The sequence below is a fragment of the Pezoporus flaviventris genome, unplaced genomic scaffold, assembly GCF_033815535.1.
Source record: "Pezoporus flaviventris isolate CSIRO_AGI_PZ_B2104156 unplaced genomic scaffold, CSIRO_AGI_Pfla_v1 ptg000013l, whole genome shotgun sequence".
Taxonomy (NCBI): domain Eukaryota; kingdom Metazoa; phylum Chordata; class Aves; order Psittaciformes; family Psittacidae; genus Pezoporus; species Pezoporus flaviventris.
Window position 1 is genome coordinate 34,060,858 of NW_026892561.1, and position 24,538 is coordinate 34,085,395.

At 39.5% G+C, this 24,538-nt stretch overlaps 1 protein-coding gene and 1 long non-coding RNA gene across 4 annotated transcripts; one reads left to right on the top strand and one right to left on the bottom strand.

The window, feature by feature from the left end:
- Positions 1-2,106: 2,106 nt before the first annotated feature.
- Positions 2,107-16,525, bottom strand: LOC133268881 (lysosomal amino acid transporter 1 homolog). Of its 3 annotated transcripts, XM_061452665.1 has the most exons (9): positions 16,412-16,525; positions 14,956-15,039; positions 14,694-14,829; positions 13,309-13,438; positions 12,136-12,226; positions 10,457-10,581; positions 9,470-9,565; positions 8,349-8,534; positions 2,107-2,460 (listed from the first exon to the last, which is right to left on the bottom strand). In XM_061452665.1, the coding sequence occupies exons 2-9, from the start codon at positions 15,029-15,031 to the stop codon at positions 2,359-2,361; spliced, it is 942 nt and encodes a 313-aa protein (XP_061308649.1). In that variant the 5' UTR covers positions 15,032-15,039; positions 16,412-16,525; the 3' UTR covers positions 2,107-2,358. The 3 variants fall into 3 exon arrangements, with proteins under 3 accessions (XP_061308649.1, XP_061308650.1, XP_061308651.1); XM_061452666.1 differs by having other exon boundaries at positions 13,309-13,434; positions 14,694-15,039; XM_061452667.1 differs by lacking the exon at positions 16,412-16,525 and having other exon boundaries at positions 13,309-13,434; positions 14,956-15,041.
- Positions 8,542-9,041, top strand: LOC133268882 (uncharacterized). The gene is made up of 2 exons (XR_009743202.1): positions 8,542-8,694; positions 8,913-9,041. It is a non-coding gene; the product is annotated as an uncharacterized LOC133268882 (long non-coding RNA).
- Positions 16,526-24,538: the final 8,013 nt, after the last annotated feature.

Here is a 24,538-nt window from a genome sequence, read left to right on the forward strand (position 1 = left end):
TACATGCTGTGTTTTCCTGCCTGGGATTAACAAAGAGGTGATGAGGATCTGCCCTTTAGTCTCTAATCTGGTATATTTGGGCATTGCTCTATCTTCTTATTCCAACATGGCAAGATCTGGTTCTGAGAAAATAATTATGGCCTGAGAATGGGGTGACAAAGACAGTATCATCCTACAGGCAACAGGAAACAGCAAGGACTACTGTATGCATTTGATCAGCTCTTGAAGTCAAATAGCTAACTGGAAATAATAGTTTCTCAAGTATAAGTGTTCACTGAACTCATATACTAAATATTATATATATCTGAACTATCAAGAAATAGGTATCATTGCTTCACATTTAAAAAGTTAAATTATTTTCCATTAAAAGTTTCAAATCACAGTAACTTTAGATACCCCATATTTGGCTGTTTTAACAAACAGCAGCGTGAAACACGGGTAAAAAACCATCCTAAACCAGGATTACACATAGCTATAAAAGAGGAAATGATCTTTGAAGACATAATATAAGAACAATTTCTAACTGCATTAAGAAGTGAGAAGTCATGGTTTCAATCACCAGTCAGGCAAGAGATTGATAATCTCATGTGCATAGCATATAAATCTGCTAGTTAGACAAACTGCATTTAATTTATGTATTGAAAAGGTTAATTTCTAATACCCTCTACTCCCTTCAGAAATCATGGAAAACGTGTTCTTCCTAAATACAAGCTGAGACTAATAAAGTAACTAACTTCACTGGGGTAGAACTTGTGTAAACCCTCCATGTCTTGCATAACTGTAAAACATTTCAGAAGCACTTGCGTTTTCACAACACAATTTTGCAATTCTCTTTTACTCAGCTGTTGTGGCACTGCCTATACCCACACCACCAGCACAGGGATTACTGAGCAGTATTTTTGGCAGGTGGCAGGACTGGAAGCCACTGGAATGGGTTTATCCTTCCATGGCATGTTGTGCCACTAACACCTAATCCACCATCTCAGTGTCTGCCATCACCTGACAGGACCCAATTAATTTCTAGCAAAAACACAGAATTCAGCTCCTCATGTAACTTACTGCTGCAGCAGAAGCTGAAATTAAATTTCCATCTATGTCAACAGGGATGAGGCTGACCCCCCCCACTCCCAAACATCCCAGTCCTGTTCAATAGGGTTATATGAGTGTGCATGAAGTCCCATAAAAGGTCATAGAGTGCATGCTTTTGGCAGCAATTTAAACACAATCGATTGCACTTATTTTCTTTCATTATTTAAAAATTAATTTATTATTCATTAGGTTTTATTATTTAAAAACAAAATTTAAATCGTGGCCCTTTACCAGTCACATGAAATCAAAAGGAAGGAGCTTCACAATAAACCCACAAATGTATAAAATGTTCATACTGGCCTTTTTAAAGAAAGACCCCTTTTGTTCACAAACATATCTATTGAAGAGTGAATCATTATACATATATTCAATAAAAAATTAACAAGTTTATTCTTTGAGATTATTTTATTAAAGCTTTCTTCAAACACAACACAGTATTGCAAAAAAAAAAAAAAAGTGATTGCAAGCTACAGTCTCCTTAGCTTCTAGGTGGTTTTTTTGTTTGTTTTTTTCCCTCCATGGTACTTACCTAAGCCAGAAGAAAATTCATGGTGTTCAAAACCACTATATGGGGTATATGATGACATACAGTAATTATAATCCTTGACAGGTAAAATGCTTTAACTCTTTAAAATAAAACGCACAATGATGCTCTGCAATGAGCTGTACCTGAGACTCCCAGCAACGTACACCAAGATTCCATTTTTGCATCATTAGCAGATCCTCTGCACTAAAGTCACTTAATGTTTTTTTTATTCGGATGCATACAAAATTATGAATTAAAAAAAGGCCAAATCTTATCACATCACACAACTGGACTGAGCAGCCTATAACTCCAGGTTGGGTTCAAGGCATGGGATAATCTCATTCATTGGCTTTAAACCAGCCACATGATTGCTAACCTTGGTGTACACCTTCATCTAAGAACAAAGTCATCCCACAATACACACCGTATCATGATGTCAAATAAATATTTCTACAGCATTACTGCTGTCTCAAACTCTGTAGCAATTAGGGAGAAACAGCTAAACTCAGGGAAAAAAAAAATAATTCAGGCAAAAAAAAGCATCTAGCCTAAAACAAGACAGTAAATATTAAATATTTTATTATTGGCATATAATTTGCAAATAAGTAATGAGAAATTAATGACAAAATAAATAATAATTAGGAATAAATTGGGTCCCTTAGCAACTGCACTCTTAACTGTTTGCCAAAATAATCCAAGAGCAAAATCCAATGAAAAACCCAGGAGCAGAACACAGCCCAACACTAAGCCGTCTCCTCATTCACCAGCAATGGTTCCACTTCCAGTGTTACTAAACCAGATTGCCTTTCCTTCTGCTGACGATACAGGATGAATTGCAGAGTCACCTGTTATTTGGGGGTAAGGAAGTAATTAACTAGGATACAGAGGTAGCGTTTGCAGTACTTGCTTTCAATTAAAACCAAAATAAGCCGTACAGAATAAAAGCAGCCATCCATTTAGTTCTGGCACATACTCCAAATACCACAGTCCACAGAGGAAAGCTGCATCTAAGTCATGTACTTCAGCGTCAGTATTACTGTTTATTTAATCCCAACTGTAGAATTTTTGACATTCACATATAACCTTTTCCAAACCCTACTTAATGCCCATTTTCCTACTCCTTTAGGGTGAAAGGTTTAATCAAATTTTACTCCAACACTAGAAAAGGGAACAGAAAAATTCTAACTCAAAACTTCAGCTCCTCCTGCTTATATGGCTTGAATACACATGGTAACATTCTTCACTACCTCATCCTCATGATGCAAGGATCCTGAGCGTGAAATTCATTAGCAGAATAGAAGCAAGGTTTGCCTAGGAATAACGTGGAATCAAACATATTGCTCTGTACTACTCTAGCCTCAGTGGTCTGGGCTAAGCGTGGGCACTGGTAAAGGGAGAAGTTATTAAGAAAATTTTCTTAGCAACAGATGAGCAGTGCCTATTCAGAAAACAAAACTTTCACTTCCTGAAAAATTCTAGGCAGTCTGATATTTACAGGCACTGACATGCATATACCACTATGAGTCAGTATTTAATGCTGTTTGCTATACAGATTTGTTTGCAATTAGACATAATTATTTATTTCTACTGTAACACAGACCATTGGAAACACTGCTAATCTAAAATGCATTAACAAGTATGTACTTGTCCTGTTTTCTTGATGGCTCCAGCTCTCAAATGAAATTATTGACTTTGAGCAATGGACAGGAGAGATTTCTTAATCTGCAGAATTTTTGTTAGATAGTTGAGGATTGTTATACTTGAGGCACTGAACCACTTTGTTTTCAGATAGAGATACCATTTTGAGATACAAGGATATGGTACAATTCTATCCAGCTATGCCCTTAAGTATTCTGTTTCTATTTTATTGTATGAAATACGCATAGTATTTTACAGAATAAAGGAATAAATTGATATAGAAGTGACATGAAATGCAAAGCAGCAAGCAGTCACAAGGGCAAACCAATGCTCGCCAGCAAAGCAGCCACTCTCTGCAGGGAAGGTTTATGGCTCCTACCTTTTTTACTCATTATGGGTAATTTTTTCTAAAAGACAGAGTGATTTCAGCAGTATTCTAATCCTAGCATTATTCGCTATCCAATTTTCTTCATTAAAGTTTTAAAAAAGATATTAGCTGAGTAGAAGCAGGTATAGTAGATGAGGTCAAGTACGGAGCCTCCAACATAAGGATCTGCATGAAAGCAGGTTTAAAGGTACAGAGCGGAGACAAAAGCGGCCATCTGTATGCCCAGGTACCTTGCACCAAGTCCAATGTATAAGTTCAGGTTTCACAGAGCCTGGATCACCACTACTGCTAGACATAAAATCCCATTTTAAAAATGAATTAGTTTCTCTGGGAGGAATCTGACATGTAGAATTCTGCCAGAAACATTTTAGATCAGCTAAAATAACTTGGCTGGTAGACAATAGTTGTGAGAAGTCTGAGGCTAATGTATGTAATTATCTATAAAAATAAGGAGGGGGGGAGGAAAAAAAAAAAGCTTTCTGGGAGGCCTGGGTGAATGGAGAGGAAATTCTCTACGTCCTAGGCAGAGCCCCAGGAATTATCCCACCTTTTCAAAGCTTTCCAGTGACCCACCTCTGAGGCTCCCCAGCTAAAGACTAGACAGGATTTCCTTCAGAGACAGAGAGACAGCAGCTCTGCATGCCTTTTTTAGTACTTCTATAGCAATATGTGGGGAACGCTTTCTCCTTACAGCTTCGCAAATTACTTTTATAGTATATATAGCTACCACTCAAATTTCCTGCTTTTTTCTTATTTTCTCCTAGGCCTTACTGTACTTGCAGCTGAGCACCTCCTCAAGCCTTAACAGTTGCACTGGTGGAAAAACAACCTGTGAACTGTGAATCAAACTTGCTGAAAACATGGGGGGGGGGGGGGTGGTGTCAGGACAAGCCTGCTCTTTAGCACTGCATTATCACTCGTAGCCACCAAGTTGGCAACAGCAACAGAACATTTAAGGTAGAATAAATTATAAACACAAGTTATGTGGAGCTTATCAAACTGTATTTCTAGAATACGTTTTTGTAGCAGATGTACTCAGCTGCTCATGTTTTTTTAAATAAATGCTAAACTGCCAAGACCACTAAATACAGAAATTAACTTGCTGCTCAAGTCTGCCTTTTTAGGGGAAACGTTAAGACCTAAGCATGCAAACAGCCCAAAGCAGAGGAGACAACCAAACTGACTTCTCAGAGTAAAGTTTATGACAGCCACTGAGCTGATTTTTAAACAATTTAATGACAATTAAAAATCCGGAACAGTTTTGAGACAAAAGCAGGCATTTATAAGAATGAAGTTGTTTGGCTGGGAAACTCCTGGCTGCATTGTCAGGTAAGACTTATGTTCTTTGCACAGTGTAATTAAATTACAAAGCATGATGTTTTGTAGAAGTATATAATAGATTCCAAGTGGTTGCTCTGCAAATCACAAAAGGTGCAAGAGAAGAGTCTGTGTACAACAGCTTGGCTCTTGCTGAGTATACTTTGGCTATCTAGTAACAATCTGGCCACACTGAATGAAAAGAAGCACATGTGGAGGATTTGAACACAGTTCTGTGACAATAGGGTGATGTCAAATAAAAATAAATAAATAAATGTAAAGGGAAAAAAAAAAAGAGTAAGCAAAAATCTTGGTAAAGGGCTTTGTCTGAACTAAGCACAAAGCAGAGCTGTTTGGTTTTGGTAAGAGCAGGGGAGGAAGTAAGCAGGGTGAAAGAGGGTAACAGACCTACAGAAAATGACTAAGTTTTCTAAAAAAAAACTGCACTAGATTCAGTCTCTTAAAAGCTTAGTGATGACTACTGCTACAGGTCTGAGGGCAGAATTGCTCATCAACTGATTTAGTATTTCAAAATACGTAGTATTGCATCCTTGTGTACAAGTGAAATATTAATCACAAAAGAAAGCTCTAATAAAGCCCACAGTCGGCAATCCTGGACCAATTGGCTCTTAGGTTCATTTAAACCCTGAGCATTGTGGTTTCTTGAGAGGCTCCAAACACCTTCAGCTGCAAAGCGGCAGTTGGAAGGACACATTTAGTGGAAAAGAAGAACATGTCCCAGTTATAATTCAAATGTGTGATGCTACAAAATGCCTCTTAAAATAAAAACGACGACAATTCATACTTTACAAACAACTGGATACTTCCATTATTTATCAAAAATAACTTGCTTATTGTGCAACCAAATAACTTTACTGTAGACACCAAAGAAACAGGATGACTGTGTTATCCTGTTAAACCAAGGCGAAACAACTCCAGTGTAATCCTGCACTAAATAATGCTGGAGCTGCTGTTGAAGCTATGATCAGGAGTCCATTTGTTTCTAAAAATAGTCCACACCAGCAGTGTCAGATGGAAGCAAAAGAATACTGCAGCAGACACAGAGTAAGTGAACTCTTAATCCTGGCTTGGACCTAGAGAAATGAGAGTTTATTTTCCATGTAATGAAACTCTGAATACTATCAGGAGTAAAGTCTACTAAAATTAGTCAATTTCTGCAAGTACCCCTCAAAACAGAGACTGTGTTACACAAATCATCAATTATGAAACACTTTCCTCCTAGAAATCATTACTTCTGATTTAATTCCTCAATTTTTCAAAACCCAGGTGATGCCGTTCTTTGTTTTCTGGTCTAACAGGACGTATCAGTTTGTTAGACTTTTTTATTTTCTTGCTTGGCAAGAGACAGTAATGAAGCTCTCTCTTAAAAAGCATTGACTTCCTTACCTTCAGGGCTTCTCAAAGCAGGAGGTCTGCTTTTGTTTTCTCTTGATTACAAATACTTTATACATTTTCAACTAACACTATATACTTGACTAGATTCCTATAAGCTCCTCAACCTGATTTGAAAGCATCTGTTTTCAATATAACTTAAACTGGAGGACTATTAGCAAGATTGGATTCAGACTCCAATCAAGACAGAACCCAGAAATGAATGTCATGTGCATACAGCCACTGCAATCCTGGGGCAGGGCTCAGACAGGGGGGAGGTTTGTGGCAAATATAAAAGTTCCTTTGCAGAGTACATCATTGAAAGGCATCTGCAAATATGCACATAATGCTCTGTAAGGGTCATCAAGATCAAGTTCTAGTGGTTTTTTGGTAAATAAATACTGGCTGGTTTATGTTTCCAGCTGGGGGCAGAAGAAAGAGTTACTACTTTGCTCGTGGAACAAAAGGCCTGAGCACTCAAACCAGCCACACAGGCCAGCAACCCTGACTCTCTACAGTCTGTTCATGTAGAAGAATCTGCACTAGTTCCTAAAAGATAAAACTACAATTTATTTCAGAACGGACCATTGGCCACAGTGTGTTCAGTGTTACCAGTGCAGTGGAATATTGTGTTCCCACAATGCAGAACATTTTACTGAAGTGCCCACTTAAATTGCCATGGCTGGAGATACAAAAAACACAGATGGCTATTCTGAATGACAGTGTAATTTAACAGTCTATCCAAACGCCAGGGTCGGCTGTTGCATCGCTAGTCTAATTGGAGTGGCTTATGAAATTAATCAGAAGGACAAAACTGATGCCTGGGAATCATAACTTCTGGAACTGTTCCAGGTAAATCTGGTAAAGAAACTCCTTTTAATATGGAACGTATTAAGATAACATGCTTCAGTATGGTCCTGAAACCACTCTTCATTTTACCCTGTTTTATAGTTTGAGTTCATGGACCTATCCTTTTAGATGGTTTCAGAAAACCAAGATGTTTTCAGACACAAACCTAAATCTCTTACTTTAGGAAAAAACAGAAAATCTCCTCTTTATCTTCTTTTAAAATAAATACAAGCTATAGTAACAAAACAGGTGACTCTAAACCTATAGTGAATAGTAAGACCAAGTACCACTACATTACTATTCACTAGGCTTTTAAAGCAAAAGTATACTAATTACTCTAAACATTTTGCTTTTAATTTCCTGATTACAAAATGTTAACACTTAATCTACAAAAAGCATGACTAACAATAACTAATATACTGTGGGCATCTCATGTATGTCTCCTGAAAAGAAGAATAAAAAATTGTAGTGTTTTAAGTTTGCTCAGGACTTTCAAAAAACTCGCATACTAGTCCAGATAATCAAGTAATTGATTAGCCCTCAGCATGACTCCATGAGCATAGCTGCTGATTTTCAGAGGCACTCAGTGTTTCAACACATCTGATTTTGCCCCTAATCACGCAGTTAAGGGGTAGTTACAGCATTTCTCTGTTAAGTGCTATTTTCTGAAACTAAGCTTGCCAAAACCTCATTGTTTATCTCTGACGTTAATGCAATCTTGCAATAACACAATTTTACCAAATTCCCAAAGCTCTAATTCTGCATTTGCATTTAACAAGAAGCAGGTTTGTTTTTGGTTTACTTGTTTGTCTGTTTTGTTGTTGTTGTTGTTTTGTGTTTTGTTTGTTTGGGATTTTTTTAACAGAGAGCAAACCTAAGAAAAACAGTGGCACAGTGTCCAACCTCCCCCCACAACTTTTAGTACACTACACATTGGCTACAATATATAAATTAACCTGTGCAATGTACCCATAAAGGAGAAATATCGTTATAAAAAGCATACAAATTATTGTTTAGAAAGATGATTTTATGATCAGGTTAGAATTATAAAAAACAGACTGATTTTGAAACAAAACCCCACTTAAATTTCTAATCTACTTATTAACAAGCCTATATTGAGAAACTTTAGGTATAACACAAAAAGGATACAAAAATGTCTAGAAACAAAACTCCAAAGCTCCCAATAAGCCATGGAAGATGGTGTAAGAAGTAGAGGGCCTGGAAGGATTTGGTAGCTGGCATCCTTAAAACAAGGCTCAGTCCGTACGTACAGTTTCCCATCATGGCTAACGCAAACAGCAGGTAAGAGCTGCCTTCTGTTGATTTTCTTCGGAACTAAATACAAGGAAGTTTTTACAAATACAAAAAAAAATTTAAAACCTGTATCACAGTAGCCAATTAGAGATAATTTGGCATTTTGTCCCCTAACACATCCAAAGACTTTCAGTCATTCTTGTCCATCTCTTCTGGGGCTCTGAATTATCCAAGCTTAGTAGTTTCAGCACATATCTCTGAAAACTGCAGTTGTTACAGTTCTTAGAAGCAGCTCTGACTAATGTGATTTTTATGTAAGTGTAAAGCAGCAAGAATAATCTGATTCCAAATTATATTTCATTCTTAAAAACTCTGTTGGTCTATTCAGTCAGCTTAATAGACCATTTTGAAAATATTGTGGCATTCCAGCTGTGAAGGAAAAGGTAGAAGGGGAAGAAGAATAGGTTAGGAAATGAACTAATCATTTCCATAACCAATTAAAATGCCTGCATAGAACTGACAGTGTAAAACCTTCTGGTCTTTTTTGTGTTTGTTTCTGGTTTTTAATATACTGATAACAAAGAGGTTGTGGAAAAAAAGAAAGTCAGTAATGGTATCTTTGTGAAAAGGGGCTAAAATTCTAAACTAATTTTGTGCTAATTCTAACTTTTGATCCCACGGTTCATTACTTAAGGTAGACTAGTTTGAAGAAAGAAAAGGGGAAATATCACTTGCTCACGACGACAATCACACACTATGTTTATGCTCATATCTGATAAACTCAGCTGTAAATACTTCATATCCTCTTCCCATCCTCTTCCATCAAAACCCAGTGTTTTCCTAAAATTCTCACTATCCTCTGAATGGGAGACACCCACCCCCCCCCCCCCCCTTGTTTTTTTTTTTTTATCATTTTAGAGTTCAAGAGGGCTCGCTGTTATGGAGAATCCAACATCTAAAGCAACAAAGAGTATCCTATAAAATATACAAGTATACTTAGCCAAAAACCTACTTACATTTTTATACAGCTGAGGAAATCTACTTCCCAAGTAAAACACGCAGGATATATAGCCACAAATGAAGCCTGACATTTCAATCATACCAAGAGAGTTCTGAAAAAGAAAGGTACATATATTTTGGCAAGAATGTTTTCAGGCATTTCAGAGGATTAAACTGAGAGTCCACTGGCTGATTTTCTGGATAGAACTCCTTTCAAACCACTTCAGTGCTGCTCTTCAAATGATCATAGAGGGCTAGAAAGGGTTATTCTTTATCTTGCAACAATGCAAACTGCTGTGTTGTAGCCATGACTGAGATCAAAACTAGTGCCAGGCTTTAGGATACGACACTAATATCAATCCTGCTAAAAAAGCTTGGGCACAATAATTCAAACCAAAACTAAGAACTGTAGCTAGGGCCACTAAAAAAATGAATCATCCTGTCTGGAGAAAGCAGAATACTCATTTTCACAGTTTAACAGTTCTTAGTTTTCTCACTCTAGCTGTGTTTTGAAAATAAACTGCTTCCCTGCTGGGCAATGTTGCTGGATTACAATTATTTTACTGGCATTAGTACAAAGGCCATCAAATTGCTACAATAGCCTGTGAACTTTCCTACTGAACTGACAGCAGCAGCAGGTACAGTTTTAATTTTCCAATTCTATTGATTTCACTCGTGGCTGTGTAGTCTCTGCATGGATGTCTACAGTATTTAACACAAGCAGAAACACAACACGTATACAAGTTATTTTGCAGAGTGGCACATCCTAATGACCCAAGGGACAGCATAAGTTTGAAACACAGTTTGAAAAAAGAAGCAGTTTTATAACTTCTTTATTTTGGGATGTATGGTCCATAGTTAAAACATCCACATAATGCCACAGTTATGATTTCTGAAGCATTGTTAAAAATGTCATCCAAATTTCTTTAAAGCCTACAGTACACAATCTTTTCAAGACACTTGGGTGGGAAATTTTTTTGGAATGGAAGCAGGTAAGAACTTACATTACTTCTTTCGATTACTCCACTCTGGTCTTGGTTTCTTAGTAATAGCTGACAGAGTAAAATAACACACAGTGCTATGCTCACCATGATCCAGGTTATACAGAAATTCTTCAGGCTTTTGCTGCCTAGAATGACATACAAACAAATTAGCTGAAAAATAACATCTGCTGTTAATTTGAGGTTACTTTTTGTTTGCAATAAATATGTAAATGTAAAGGTACAGTTTCATGCATCTTTTTCTTGGCAGCAATTAAGTTCACCTCTTCTGGGCTCTGTGCCCACTCCTGCTCACTATCATAGTTGTGCTGTGCCTTTGTGCAACAACTGAGGGTAGAAGTGCAGGAACAGGAGGGGGGCTCCTTCAGTGTGCATTGCTACTGAGAGAAAATTTTCATACAGTGGACCAGTCTCAATGTCTATAGTTAGCTAGATAACAAGCCTTACTGAGACCCACATATTCAAATACAGACTTCATTCAGCAAGTCTCCATAGACAAGATAGCCTGAAACTGGCAGACAACCATACAGAACTCTGGAGCTACAGTACCTTCCGTATCTGTAAGATGCTAGTAAACTCCTGCAATCACTGTTACCAGTGGAACAAACTGCTTATGGCATTAGTAAGCCTGCCCTAAAGACCTGTAGCCTAAATAGGATTTTGTAAAGTAACACAGACTTAGTCCTGCTGTTCCACAGGATGCACTTTGAGATGCAAAACTGACCAAATTGCTAGGGTAGGCACTCCAGAAGTGGGTACTGAAAAGTTATTTTTCAGCTCTAAGCAAAACCTCTACAGCTATGCAAACCATTGAGCTGAAACAGGCGCTGGCAGTTAAAATGTACAAAACCTTGTGTTTGTTTTCAAGAGTAGGCAGCAGGAAGGAAGGATCTTCCACACTGACCTATATCCAGGTTTATTATCAGTTCCACATTGAATGAATCTGCTTTATCCCTATTCAGTCTGCTAGGCAGGCATCTGTTTTACTTCAGCTTTTTGTTACCTCTGATGCACCATGGATTTTCTTCGATACTTTTTTTAGATTGATGAATTCATGTTTTTGATTTGATACAATGTGAATAGAGCTTTCTGTCTTCCATTTCAGTTAAAACAGTAGTCCATTGGTAGGCTGAATGCTACAACTATTACCAGGATTTTAGGAAGCACAACTCAAGTAATTTCATTCCCCTTGAATGTTTTTTAACCGTATGTATGGAAACAGAACACATGAAGATGTCAATATACTTTATGCTATAAGCAAATAAAGTCCAGTTTCAATCAACACGGAGGGAACTAACTGAACCATGCAAAAAAATAACGCTTGCTTTCAACTTACACATACATTTAAATAGCTGTAAGTAGATAGTAAAACCATGGAGTAAGTTAAAACATGGGGCCAGGTTCCCCAAAACTATTGTATTTTTTTATGTCTATGTAAACTGAAAGTACTACATTAAAAATATTTACAGATATTAAGTGGTAAGAAAAGAGAAAATCAGAAAGGGCAGGATTTTCAAAAAGACCTGAGAAAACTGGAAGCAATGGGCCTAACAACTTCAACCAGAATTTGTGCACTCTATTTTTTGATCCCTCTGAAAAAAATATTCAAACACTGTAGAAAATATCCAAGGGAAGAGTGTGCTACGCTATGGAAAACATTTTAATTGTTGAAAAAAACTTACATTTTTTCTTTTCCTGATTCTTGAGCTTATAGTAGACAAATTGTGAGATCATGATTATATCCATGTTAACATAAAAAATGGCAGTGACAATCTGAAAGAGAAGATCCATTTGCTTGTTCAGTATACAAATAGTAGTTCAAAACACATTAATGTAATGTATGGAAATTTTTGCCTAGTAATCATAATGTGAGTGACAAATAACAAAGTACTGCCAAAAAAGAAAGTAAGTTTCCTGTACAAGACAAGTTGGAGCACTGCAGATGAATGCAGTGTAAACCTTATGCAACACAGTTGCAAAAGTTGGTAATTTTCCAGGATGCACAGCACAAATTCCTACCTGGGCAGACTTATAAATCCTTCCTCTCCAGAAGTTTAAGTCTGCTCCACCTAGTTTCCTCAGCACTTCGGAAGCTACTAATTCTACTCAGTACCTCTACTGCAATAAGACAAAATTACACTTTCTCTTCACCTTTTCATAATGGGGAGATGGAACGCTTACCATCACGCATTAGCTTGTAAAAAGGAAAACAAGTCTATCCATGCTTGGGGTCCATTTCCAGCTTGTGAAAACTTCTGCAGCTGGCTGACACAAAGCCCTTTCTCTTTTAATTAACAGTCAAAAATAAGAACTGCAGATACAGTCTCAGGCACAATGTATTGCTGAAAATGACTGTTTCTTTCGGAGAAACCCTCCTCTTAGTGAAGAAAATGTATTTTCAGAATAGTCAGATATTAACAGCTTTGAACTAGTATTTCCCTGTTAATAAACAGATTTCTTAAAATAAATAAAAATACAAGAGGAAGTGTAAAGAGTATCTGCCCCAAACCAGTTGAACAACACAACAGCCTTCCAGGCCCTTCCAGCCCTAGGTACTTTACAATCTTATTTTGACACTGAAGCTCAAACAAAAATTCCCCACTTCATTCAGCACTGAGTAACTCCCAGGAAGTCTCTCTGAACGTTAATTACATGTGAAATGATTCCTATAAAACATAACAGTTTCAATGTAAATATTTAGAAAATTATGACCTATTTTGCAAATCACAGTGAACAGAATACAGAACTATTTTCTTTCCCGGTATCTACTTCACTGTGCAAGATTAAGTTGTCTCAGAGTTTAAGGAGACGGTTTGAAAAGGATAAGTCAAAAAGTACGAATACTGACAGATTACCTGAATTGGCAGTTGATTTGTTAAGTAGCAGCCTATGAAATTCGTAAGATCTCCAGCTATCCAACCCAGCAGAAAGCCCAAAGACAGTGCTTGATCCACTCTTCCATTCTGATAGGCAATGTAAATCTGACTGGCACAAATTCCAGAAGTAATTGCAATAACCAAAAAATGTTTAATAAGTTCAGAAGAATATTTTTCAAAATCTGAATAAAGAAAAATTAAAACTCTAGCCACAAGAGACCTATCACAGCAATACTCCACTTACCTTTTGAAGAACTCAGTATCACTATAGTTCACCATCTCTAACATAACAAAAGACTCAATTCACAACCTCATTACTGCTTGCATGAGCTCGGTTTTTGTGGCTTGTATTAAAATACCATTTTCTGGTCCCCAGAACCATGCTCCAGAATGCCCCAGAACCATTTTATATTTGCCTGCTGTAGACACCAGCCTTTAAGATACTGAAATAAGAAAATCCACTGCTATTTAACAGAGAAGGGCTAAGAATGAACAAAGCTGCTAAAAGAGCAGCTAAATAAGCTATATTTAGCTTGTATCTCTAAATTGGAAAATTGTTATTCAGAATCACAATGGGGACTATGAAGCAATCCCAAACATGAGTCCATTAGACATACTTTGATGAATTTCATGCTGACTAATATGACAGCTTTAATGTAAAGTTGCTTTTCACCTCGTATTTCAACTAGTATTTCTGAAGCTGAACAGCTTACTAAGACTGGTTTTATTTTGCTTCATTTCCATAGCCTTTTTACTAGTTCAGTAAATTATATCCCCCTTATGGGGACAGACTTTGGAGTCAATCCCATTTTGTTTCAGGCATTTTCACCTGCTGGGAACATTTCTACTTTTCCTTTGTCATCTCCCCCCTACATGTTTGAAACCTGAACCCAGTGCCAGCAACCAAACAGCAGCTGATTTAGCACTACCGAAGTGTTAACCCATGTATCACTTCTGTATCACCTTTTCCCAGGCCAAATTTACTGGCAGGAGCCAGCACAATAGTTTTGGTGACATAGTACATGGTCTGAATGAACACTAAGCCAGCTCCCACTGCAAGTATGCCTGCACATGCACACATATCTCAGGATGGCAAAGATAAGAGAGGTGATTTATTCTCATTTGCTCTAAGTGGCAGAGATTAGTGTCAAGTCAGTACACCAGAACAGCACATCAAGCTCGTTTGTCAGCCACCAAATATTTTTGCAAACATGAACAACATGCTTCTCTGGCATATTATATCTGTATTATGCAGATAGAGAAACATATCCAAGATAAAATGAAAAAAATGCAGCTTTTGAAAAAGGCTGCAGGCAAGATTACTCATGTTTGAATCTGAAGACTGCTTAAGACTTTAAACTTACGGTAGTGCAGCAAACAGAAAACAGACAATGGAAATCAGCCCTATGACAACGCTCCAATACTCCCACGCATTCTCGACACATTCTTCCAGGAGATGCCAAATCCATGGTGTTCCATTTATGCACAATCTCCTATCCTCTATTGGGGAGATATTGAAAGCATGGGTATTCAGCTGAGAAGCCACCATTCCTGGACCACGATTTGATGTCACAAGTTTATTTCTGCCTCCTTTTCTACCCCATGCAAATCCTCAAATCTGTTTACCAATGCTGATTATCCTCTGTGAAAAGACCTCTGCATCCAGACGGATGCTTGATATCGCAGTTATTTCCAATCTCATAAACGGACCTGCCAAATTCAAAGAAATAAACACAGCTAGTGTGAATAAGACATTAACTGTACAAAGCTTGCTTACATTTATTGCTTACAGAAGAGAAGTTAGTCTTCCAAGAAAGAAAAATGCTTCATAGCCCATAACACTCATTAGCTCTTGACAAATCTGCAACACTCCAGATTTATATCACTATAGCATTTTAGTCTGAGGTTGTGTTAGACTGAGACTGTCAGTTACACCGAGGTGCCAGCAATTTGCCCAAGTGTAAAGTAAACCAAGCAATTTATTTGTACTTATGACCAAAACTCTGATTTTCGTGTCCAATGTAATGCCAGTAAGTTAACAGTACTTTCTTAAATGGTACTAGCCCAGATTCTGAATACTCCACTCATATGTAGAAAACATAAATAAAATGATGTTTTCTATGCAACTAATTTCAGGATATGTTACAAAAAAAGAAGTAATTTATGACTCAAGATTCCAGACTAGCATTAATGTCTGCTTGAATCTAACTGGCCCATCAGACTAACAACTGATTCAACATAGTGTCAAGAAGTTTGCCTTACTTAACACTAATATGAAGAAAGACTAAAAGCATGAGAAACTTGCAGGAGGCAAATGGAGGGCAAACCTGCCCCCAGAATCCCCAGAATGAAACATAATAGTATAATATGGCTTAAATTTTGAAGCAACAGAGGGGTGAGTTTGACCTTCAAAAATATTTTCTTGTAACCAATTATATAATTCTGGATATTTTTTGTTCTGCTGAAATATCCATTCTATTTGAAATGTTAATGTTTACTTAGAAGGCTAACCACTACAAAATTGAAGAATATCTTAACAAAAATGTGTAATTATCAACTACCATTCATTGAAACTGCCTGCTGACAAAAAATAGCTGGTATCCTACTCATTTTGATGATAATTTAAGTCCTCTGAAGGTCAATAATTCCTTATATAGAGGAATCTAACAATACCCAACAAAATGCCTACTACGCTAGCGGGTTCATCTGTTTAGTATTTAAAAGCAGATGTAGAACCAGTAACAAGAAAGAAAATAGCTAAGACCATCTGGAACACCTCAGATGTGGAGAAGTTGAAAACCAGGAAGAGATAATACTGAGGTATAAGAGTAACCCTCTATACCAGAATAAAGTTACTCAGTATCTCACAGACAGCAGTCCCTAAAGGCCTGATGTTTTTGGCTGGGATTTTTGATGCTCTTCACACGCACAGGGACAGGTCTTGGAAGGGCTGACAATGTACCCTTTCACAATGCAACAGTCTGGAGCCACCCTCATTATGCATCACACTATATTAAATCCCAATAAAGTTTCACAGAGTTTATTTTCATAGAACATCATTCAGTGCAAAGTTAGGACTCACTTTTCTAGTCGTTGAGAAACCTGCTTTTTCTTTTCATGAGACTTCAGGTATCTGCAGCGTTAACTGGAGCGAATTTTCTGCAGAAACTGGTTGCCTCTCAGGAGAGCTGTCATCATTGGATGATAAACCAGCTGAACAACAAAAAAAAGCATGTATTCATACACTAAGAATTCACCTTAGCCTATTAGATATAGTCAGCTTAGACTTGTGAAGTTATGAGAGTTTGTTGCCGTCTTGGAAGATAACTGTTAAAGCTAAAAAAAAAAGTTTTAAGCAATGTTTCAGTTAAACTTTCCCATTCTGGTACTCTGCAGCTGAGCAGGGGTTTACTACCTGCTAAACAGGGAGAAACACCAAAGCATACCTACTACTTAGCAGGCAGGTTTTAGGTATGAATTTTCAACCATTCAGAAACATTGTAAAAAAAACCTTAGACATTTTATTAAGCTTCATCCCAAAATGCACATTTCAAGGTAAGCAAAACATGTCAGATGAAAAAAAAAAAAAAAGACTGAACATGGGTATTTTAAAATAATGTCTGAAAAATTAGGTTTATCCTGGTATGCAAAACCATGTCTGAATATCAGAACTGCTGCTGGACTCACACATGCAAAAGTTCTCTTACAAGGTCAAGGACTATGTGGCAGCGAGTCCAACCACGGCAGTTCAGGCTCGACCACCTGATCTTCTGCTATTCCCCACTGCAAAACCCTGCAGCTATTATGGAAAACCAAACAGTTTAAAAAGCGGTAGGAATTAGATGGGCCACTTACACTTCCCAGATGACTGAAGTCTTGAGCTTTGGCCTCCTGCCACACAACCCACTTAACACATTTCAAGCATGTGGGTATTCTTGGGTTGTTATTACTTAACATTTACACAGCAGAATAACGTTCATGTTGCCAGTCCTTGTGAATGTATTCTTGATCTTACAATAATTGCTACTTTTCTTAAATCCCCAGCAAAATACTCTGTCCCGGCAAGGGCCCAATATCAGCATTCCACTGGTGGCCAGAACTGGAGGCCATCAAGTAAATGTATAAACCTGAACTGGGGAGGCAATAGGCAATGATGTCAGTGATTGATACTCAGCTATTCTCACACCAGGACTGGCTGTATCATATTAGGATGTACCTTTCACCAAATAAACTGTCTTCTGACCTTGAAGTATTTCATAAATACATTTTTAGCTTAAAAGTATAAGGTGTTTGAACTAGACCAGTACAGATGGCTCCCTCTTCCAATATCTACATTCTTGCACAGAGGCTTGACTTTTTCCTCAACATTTAAAAATAAAGCCTTTCATTTTTCTTTTCTTGCATTAAATGCTTTCCAACTGAAAAGAGGATAAGGAGACTGCTATGACACTTCTTCCTATAGTATTTATGTTGCCAATGACGAGGAAATAAAATAATACTAAACAATGATTTATGTTCCTATAACTTGCCTGTAACCTCATATTCTGTCTTAGAGTATTGCCCAAATACTAGTTACTATTGTTTGGAAAAGTTGAAGTAAAGATATTGTTTTCACAGAACAATTAACTTGGAAACTTGACATCATACCTTTCTGGAAAGATGTAGTGTTTGTCTAGCTAGAAATAAACCGTTATGTTCAAAGACATTTAGTAATAAAGAATTAGGAGCTTGAGACCCCTTATTTGGACACCTTTTTCTTATTTTAATACCTTATTCTGGAGTAAAAACATGCAAACACTAATAGTCAATGGTTTAAAAATGAAACCCACTTCATTAAGAATAGCTTCACAGTGCAAGTGAGGAAAAGGAAGCTTTCCCTGGAACTTGGGAGAGTTGCCACACTCTCTGCTTCTCCAGTGGCCAAGCTGCCGTGCATATCCATGAGTCCTGGCTGCTGCCTTCTGCATGTCAAGTATGAGACATTGCTAGTAACGTGTAAAGATGTCAGATACGTGTGTTTGGCAGATCTGCAAGTTCTCCAAATAGCAGCTAATAACAGCTTGAAATCCAAAAGGATGTTCAGTTGTACAGTATTTATAATTTCGTTATTCCTGGTGAAAAGAAAAAGTGGAGCTAAGCTAAGGAATAATTCAGGGCTTCCTCAAACAGCAATATTAACTAAATCATTGTATTTTTATCTCAGGCTATTCTCTAAACACATTTTTACACAAATCCTGATTGTGAATGATGATGAGAAAGAGCTGATGAGAAAGCAAGACCAAATTTTACCCAGAAACCTAGTCCTGTTATCGCAGATTATTTCCAGTTCAGATTAAAAAAAAAAAAAAAACACTAAACAAACAAACCACAAAACAACAAAATACAAGGAAGCGCCTTTCTTCAGGAGAGTCCGGACGGCATCGCATCCCTGAAGCCCCTGGGCGTCATCCCTCGCGGGAAGGATGGTCCATGGGCAGCAGCTGCTTGTGGCCTTGAAGACCTCGGGTGCGACCGCGGCCTGGCCCCCGCACCCTGACAGCAATCGGTCCTCAGGGGAGAAACGGGAATGGGGGAGGCAACGTTAAAGGAATAATAATGAAGAACGGCTTTAAACAAGGGCGGCGGTCCTATAGCCCCACGCACATGGCAAAGCGAGCTTGAGCGGAGCGGGGTCGGCCCCGGCGGACCGGGCAGAGCCTGTCTGGGGGCGGGGGGGGACGAGGACGCGCACCCGAGCGGGGCAGGCACCGACCTGGCGAGAGCTCCGGGGGCTGCTGCTTCGGGGATCCGGCTGCGCTGGGCGCCACACACCTCTACCCTGCGCCGCCGCCACCGGAGGGCGGTTTCCCCCCACTGAAGACCCCGCGGACAGGGACGGGGTTACGCTCCCGCGGCCAGCAGCCGTCGCCTGCCCCGCAGCGCCCCACCAGTCCCGGCGGCTGCCCAGCCCGAGGAGGGGAGGCGGGAGACAGGGCCGGGCTGCCCGCCCCTTCCCTTTCCTTTGCTTTGCTTTGCTTTCCCCTTCCCCCGCAGGTCTCCGCCGCGCCCGCCGCAACCATGAGCCGCCGCAGCAGCGGGGCCCGGGCGCCCTCTGCGGGCGGACCGCGGAGCCAGCCCTTAGTGCCACGGAGCCGCTGTGCAGCTGAGAGCTGCGGTCCCGGTAGCCCCGGGGAAGAGAGGCGGTGTTGGTGTGGTGTGAGGAAACGGAGGGTGAAGGGGGCTGCGAGCAAGCACACAGGTGTGCTGCTGCTACCGCAGAACGCGGCCGACGTTCTTCTGCCTCAGCGGTGAGAGGCTGGGGGAGCTACCACAGACCTGCACAGAGAAAGGTGCCTGGAGTGGCACTGGCCGGGTATAAATAACTACAGTATTTTTAACACCTAGGCGGTTATGTCAGTGGTGCTACCCTTCTTCATACAAAAACATCGCTTTCAAGCCTGTGTGACGCACACATGCCAAACAGCCGCTGCGAGAAACAGAGAAGCGAGGGCTTTTGTGTGAAGAGGCCCCTGGCCGTTTGTTTACTGCAAGTGAAGCCAACATGCTCTTCTTCCCAAAGCCTGTGCTCCACTGGCTGCCTCTTAGACCATGGTGACCTTGCCACTACAGCAGTAGTGCCTAGTTGTGGGGCCTCAGCAGCTCTTAAATGCTTTCTTTTAACTTCATTGGTAATGGCAGTTAGTGATCTGCTATACAAAGTCTAACAAACAATCTTAGGGTCTTTGTAGGGTATGTACATTAGGAACATGAATATTTTAGAATATTTTGATGGGAAGTAATATTGTATCATTTATGGAATTTTTACTATCATTTTACCTTTTATTTTCATACAGGCTCATCATTGCTGTAGTTACTCCAGCATAGGTAATTAACACAGGATTGGGAGAATGATTAGAAGAAGGCTCCAGGTAACTGCATTGTTCTAGTTTAATTGCTGCTCAAGCAATGATTCAGTGTTGGTTTTGGCAGTTGAGCAGCATTTGTCTGGCACTGTGAAATTCCCTGTCCATGAGACTCATCTGTTATTGATGGGCAAAAGCAAAATATATGCAAAATGTTTCGAAGACTTGAGGAAGGAATAGGTTTTGTTACATGCCTTACAATGTTGTTACAGAGCCTGCTAGCTGGAGTCTCCTCACTTGTGTAGACAGAATGGAGTTTCACAGCTGGTGCAGAGTGGGAGGAGGGGGGAGCAGGCTGAAAGGAGCCACCTGCACAGCAGGAGGTGCTGCACTGGCACAAGGACTGCAGAGAACTGTTTCCTACCCCTCCCTGCCGCCTAAAGGAAACACCTCTTGGTGTAAGTAACCGGTAGAGTACCTAACCCAGAATGGATGTGAACCTGTGAGGGCAGCAACTGAAGAGACCATGCAAGTGACTGGAGAAGAGAAAATAATCTACAGATGATCCTCATAACAATTTATGAAGGCAAACAAAGCTTGAGTGAATGTGTGATGGAAGCTGGAAGGGGTTTGTGCTCTAAGGGCACTGATTACCCTGACCTGTCTTCACCTGGGCCTTCCACTCTCACCTGATCATCCTCACCTGGTCCTACCATCCTCACCTGCCCAGGGGCCCTAGTTCAGGTCCAGCTATTAGCAGCTTGTCTCCTGGATGGGCCCCTTATGAAACATGTTACAGGTTGCATCCAGCCCTGTTTTCTGAATGGACTTTGGACCTATGGGGTAGTCCTTTCTTTGGCTGTGTCTCCTCAGGCTGGGCTCCCTGGGTGTATCTGGGACTTGGTTTACTGCTTGACTATCTTGGGACCATTAGTGGATAGCATTGCCAGCACCCAGGCCTGCCAGTGAGAGTGTTGCTTGTGCTGAGATGTCTCTCTGCTCATGCCTTGCCTTGCTGTAGGATATTCACTAAGAAGGTTTGAGTATTTTTATTATTTAAGTCAGTGCCCAACATATCATTAAATGCATGAAGGCACGTGTGCTGATGATTAGATACAGTCTGTTGACCTCAAATGTGTTAATATATTTAAAAGTACATAATGTTAATCATAAGGAAGAATTAATAAAGTAGCAATTTATATGTAGAAAAATACTGTGAAGCTACCTCCAAAATCCTTCCAGAGATGAAAAGATATTTTCAGAAATGGAGGTTGAAATTCTTAGGTTTATCCAGGCTGGTTGCTGCCTCTGTTCCTGGAATGAATGCATCTTCTATGTCACATACTGCATCTTATGACACCTGCTTGAAAAAAAGTGAATAAAGAGAGGATAATGTGGTGAAAACCAGCCAATTTTTTCATAAATGTAAACTACATTAAAAAGTGGTGTACAAGATTATATATTTATAGGTACAATTTTGTTCTACATGTAACAAAATTAATAATACATTAGTCCAAGAACCTGTCATTAAGTGAGTTTCCCCGTTGCCTTGCCAATAAATAAAAAAATATTTGGTCTGTATGTATATGCATGACAGTAACCCATTTCTGATAACATAATATAGGGTGGGTGAAGGTACTATTAGACTGCAAGTTTCAAATAGATTTTTATCATTTTTAAGGTTAAATAATGCTAATGAAATTTGTCATATTTGAAGACATTCAGGAAGGATTTACTTTTTTTCCTGTTAATGAAATGTGATAAATAGAACAGATATTGGGTCTTATTTAGACAAGAAAATGCTGTTCTTTATCCTCTCTATTGCTAGTGTATCATTACAGTAACCCAGAGGATAGAGTTTATTTACAAGAATTAATAAGAACGTGGAATTAGAGAAGATTCATTTAGGCATCAGAAAACTTCCAGGTAAGGCTGACAATTCTGTTTGATTGGTTTTAATTCTGGAATTGCCAATCCTTTTTCTCTTGTAAGTTGCTGTGTACAATATCAGTATCACTCTTACGTCTTACTTACTGTGATACGGTTGGGTCCAGTTTTGACAGCCATGAATTTTCTCCATAGCACCTGCTTGCATTGTTCTAAAGCCTGATCTTAAAAGTAGTGATTGAAAACATTTGAAAACAACGTGTGGAAAGCTGAGCCAGCATGTACAGAAGTTTATTAATACAGAGGACTCTCAGTGGCTCATGAGCCAGCAATGTGCCCTTGCAGCAGAGGCAGATAACAGCACACTGTGTTGCATATAGCCAACAACTAAAGGGAGGTGACCCTTCCTGTTTGGCATTGGTGAGATGCATCTGGAGTGCTGGGTCCAGTGCCAGGCTCCTCAGTACAAGAAAGGTGGGGACATACTGAAGCAAGTCCAGTGAACAGCCGTGAAGATCATCAGGAGGTAGAAGCATCTGATGTAGAGGGAGAAGCTGAGAAAACAGAGACTGCCTATCCTGGATGTATATAATTACTTGACGGGGAGGCACAAAGCAAGACTCCTCTCAGCAGTATCCAGAGACAGGACAGAAGGTAGTGGCCACAAGTAGAAATATGGGCAATTCTAGTTATATGTAAGGAAAAGCTTTTTACTGTGGGGCAGGTCAAACACTGGGACAGGCTGTGCACTCTCCTTCCCTGGAGATATGCGAAGTCCAGCTGGAGTTGGTTCTGACCAACCTGCTCTGGATCTCTCTGTTTTGAGCAGGAGGCTGGACTAGATGATCACTGCAGGTGCCTTCCAATCCCAACCATGCTGTGATTCTCTGACTCTGTGAAATGGGATGAGAAATAATTAAAAAGAATGAGACTGTTGCTCGTATGGTTAGACTTCAAGAATGTTGACTTAAGAGCCGGTACTTCTTAATAACAGCTCCTAAGTTTATAGTATCTACCTCTAGTTTGTATGGGTTTCACTCTTTTTCCATGCCTTTTCTTTAATCCTTTTTCTTCCAAGAGGAGAGAAGAACATCAATTTACAGTCTGAGAAGGGACAGGGACACTAAAGGGGTAATATAATAATGATTAGGAGAAAATTACCCTTATGGCTAAAGTCAGTTAGACTGGATATGGGAATTTGAGGCCCAGCTTAAATTCTTGTCTTTTCCCATGAGTCCTGCTGGAGGGGGAGGAAACTAATAGAGTTAGGTGCTGAACTGTTACAGTGTTGAGCCTTCCTCGTGGTCTGCAGAGTTCTCTGTGTAGATATATTTGATGAGTTTGCACCTTTCAAAAGTAAGATTAAACTTATCTGAAATACCGTTTACCTCAGAATGTGTTAATCTGATTTTTTTTTTCCTATTTTCTTCTTTTTCTCCCAAACATAATTGACAGCAAAATTGAGTCAGTTTACTACTGAGCTGGACTTGAAAGGTGAGCACTAAATTTTCTCTTACTTGATTTTAATGCAATGTGTACACATCACTATTTGATAAATTCAGACCTTGGGGGGTGGGAAACTGAGAACCACTTTTTGGACACGAATGATCAGATGTTGACTTATTGCAGAGTCTGTTGCAGAGTCTCGGTTTAAATTTTTAGTTTAGGAGAAAAAAAATGGTTTCTCTGCAGTATGTCTTGAAAACTCAGGGAGTCAGTTTCATAGTGGAGCCTCTGCTTTTGGCTGTGTGCCATGTCTGGATGTTCTCAGGCTACGGGAAATGCTAAAGGAAAAAAGCAACAGGTAAAAAACCCAACCCCACAAACTCAACCTGAGAAAAGCAAGCAAATGAACAAACAGAACCACAAGGAAACTGAGGTCATGAACGTTTTGTAAGGTAAATTTTGCCACGTGTCCAGGACATGGAAAAGCACTGGGCAGGAGGTGTGAAATTGCCAAATGTGCCAAGTGAAAGTGGGGGAAGCTAACAAAAGTTGTAGCTATGGGCAAGGGCTGGATTGCACAGCTGGTTAAGAGGGCCTGTTAGGGAAATGGTCAAACCTCATAGATCACTTGGGGGGAATACTGAGGGCTTTCTGCAAAGGGAAATTTTGCAAGGCCAGCTCTATCTAGACAACTGTATCTGTAATACTATATAAGACTTGTTATGTGTACAGAGAGGCACGCATGAGGTAGAGAGGTGAAGAGGATGGCCAAGAAATAGGACAGGGTGCTGATAACGTGTGCTGGCTAGGGGTACCTGTTGGCATCTCTTGTGCTTGATCACTGCAGCTGGTGAAGGATGGTAAACCAAACTGGTTGCTCTGACCATGCCACAAGAGCCAAAACTGCTTTTGTGGGCAGGAGTTGAGGCAGGGAGGCTTCAGCGGTGTGCTTGGGTGGACAGACAGATGGCTGGAACATCCTGACATCCTGCTGGTGCCCAATCCAAGCCCAAAGACATCAGCAGCTACCTGCA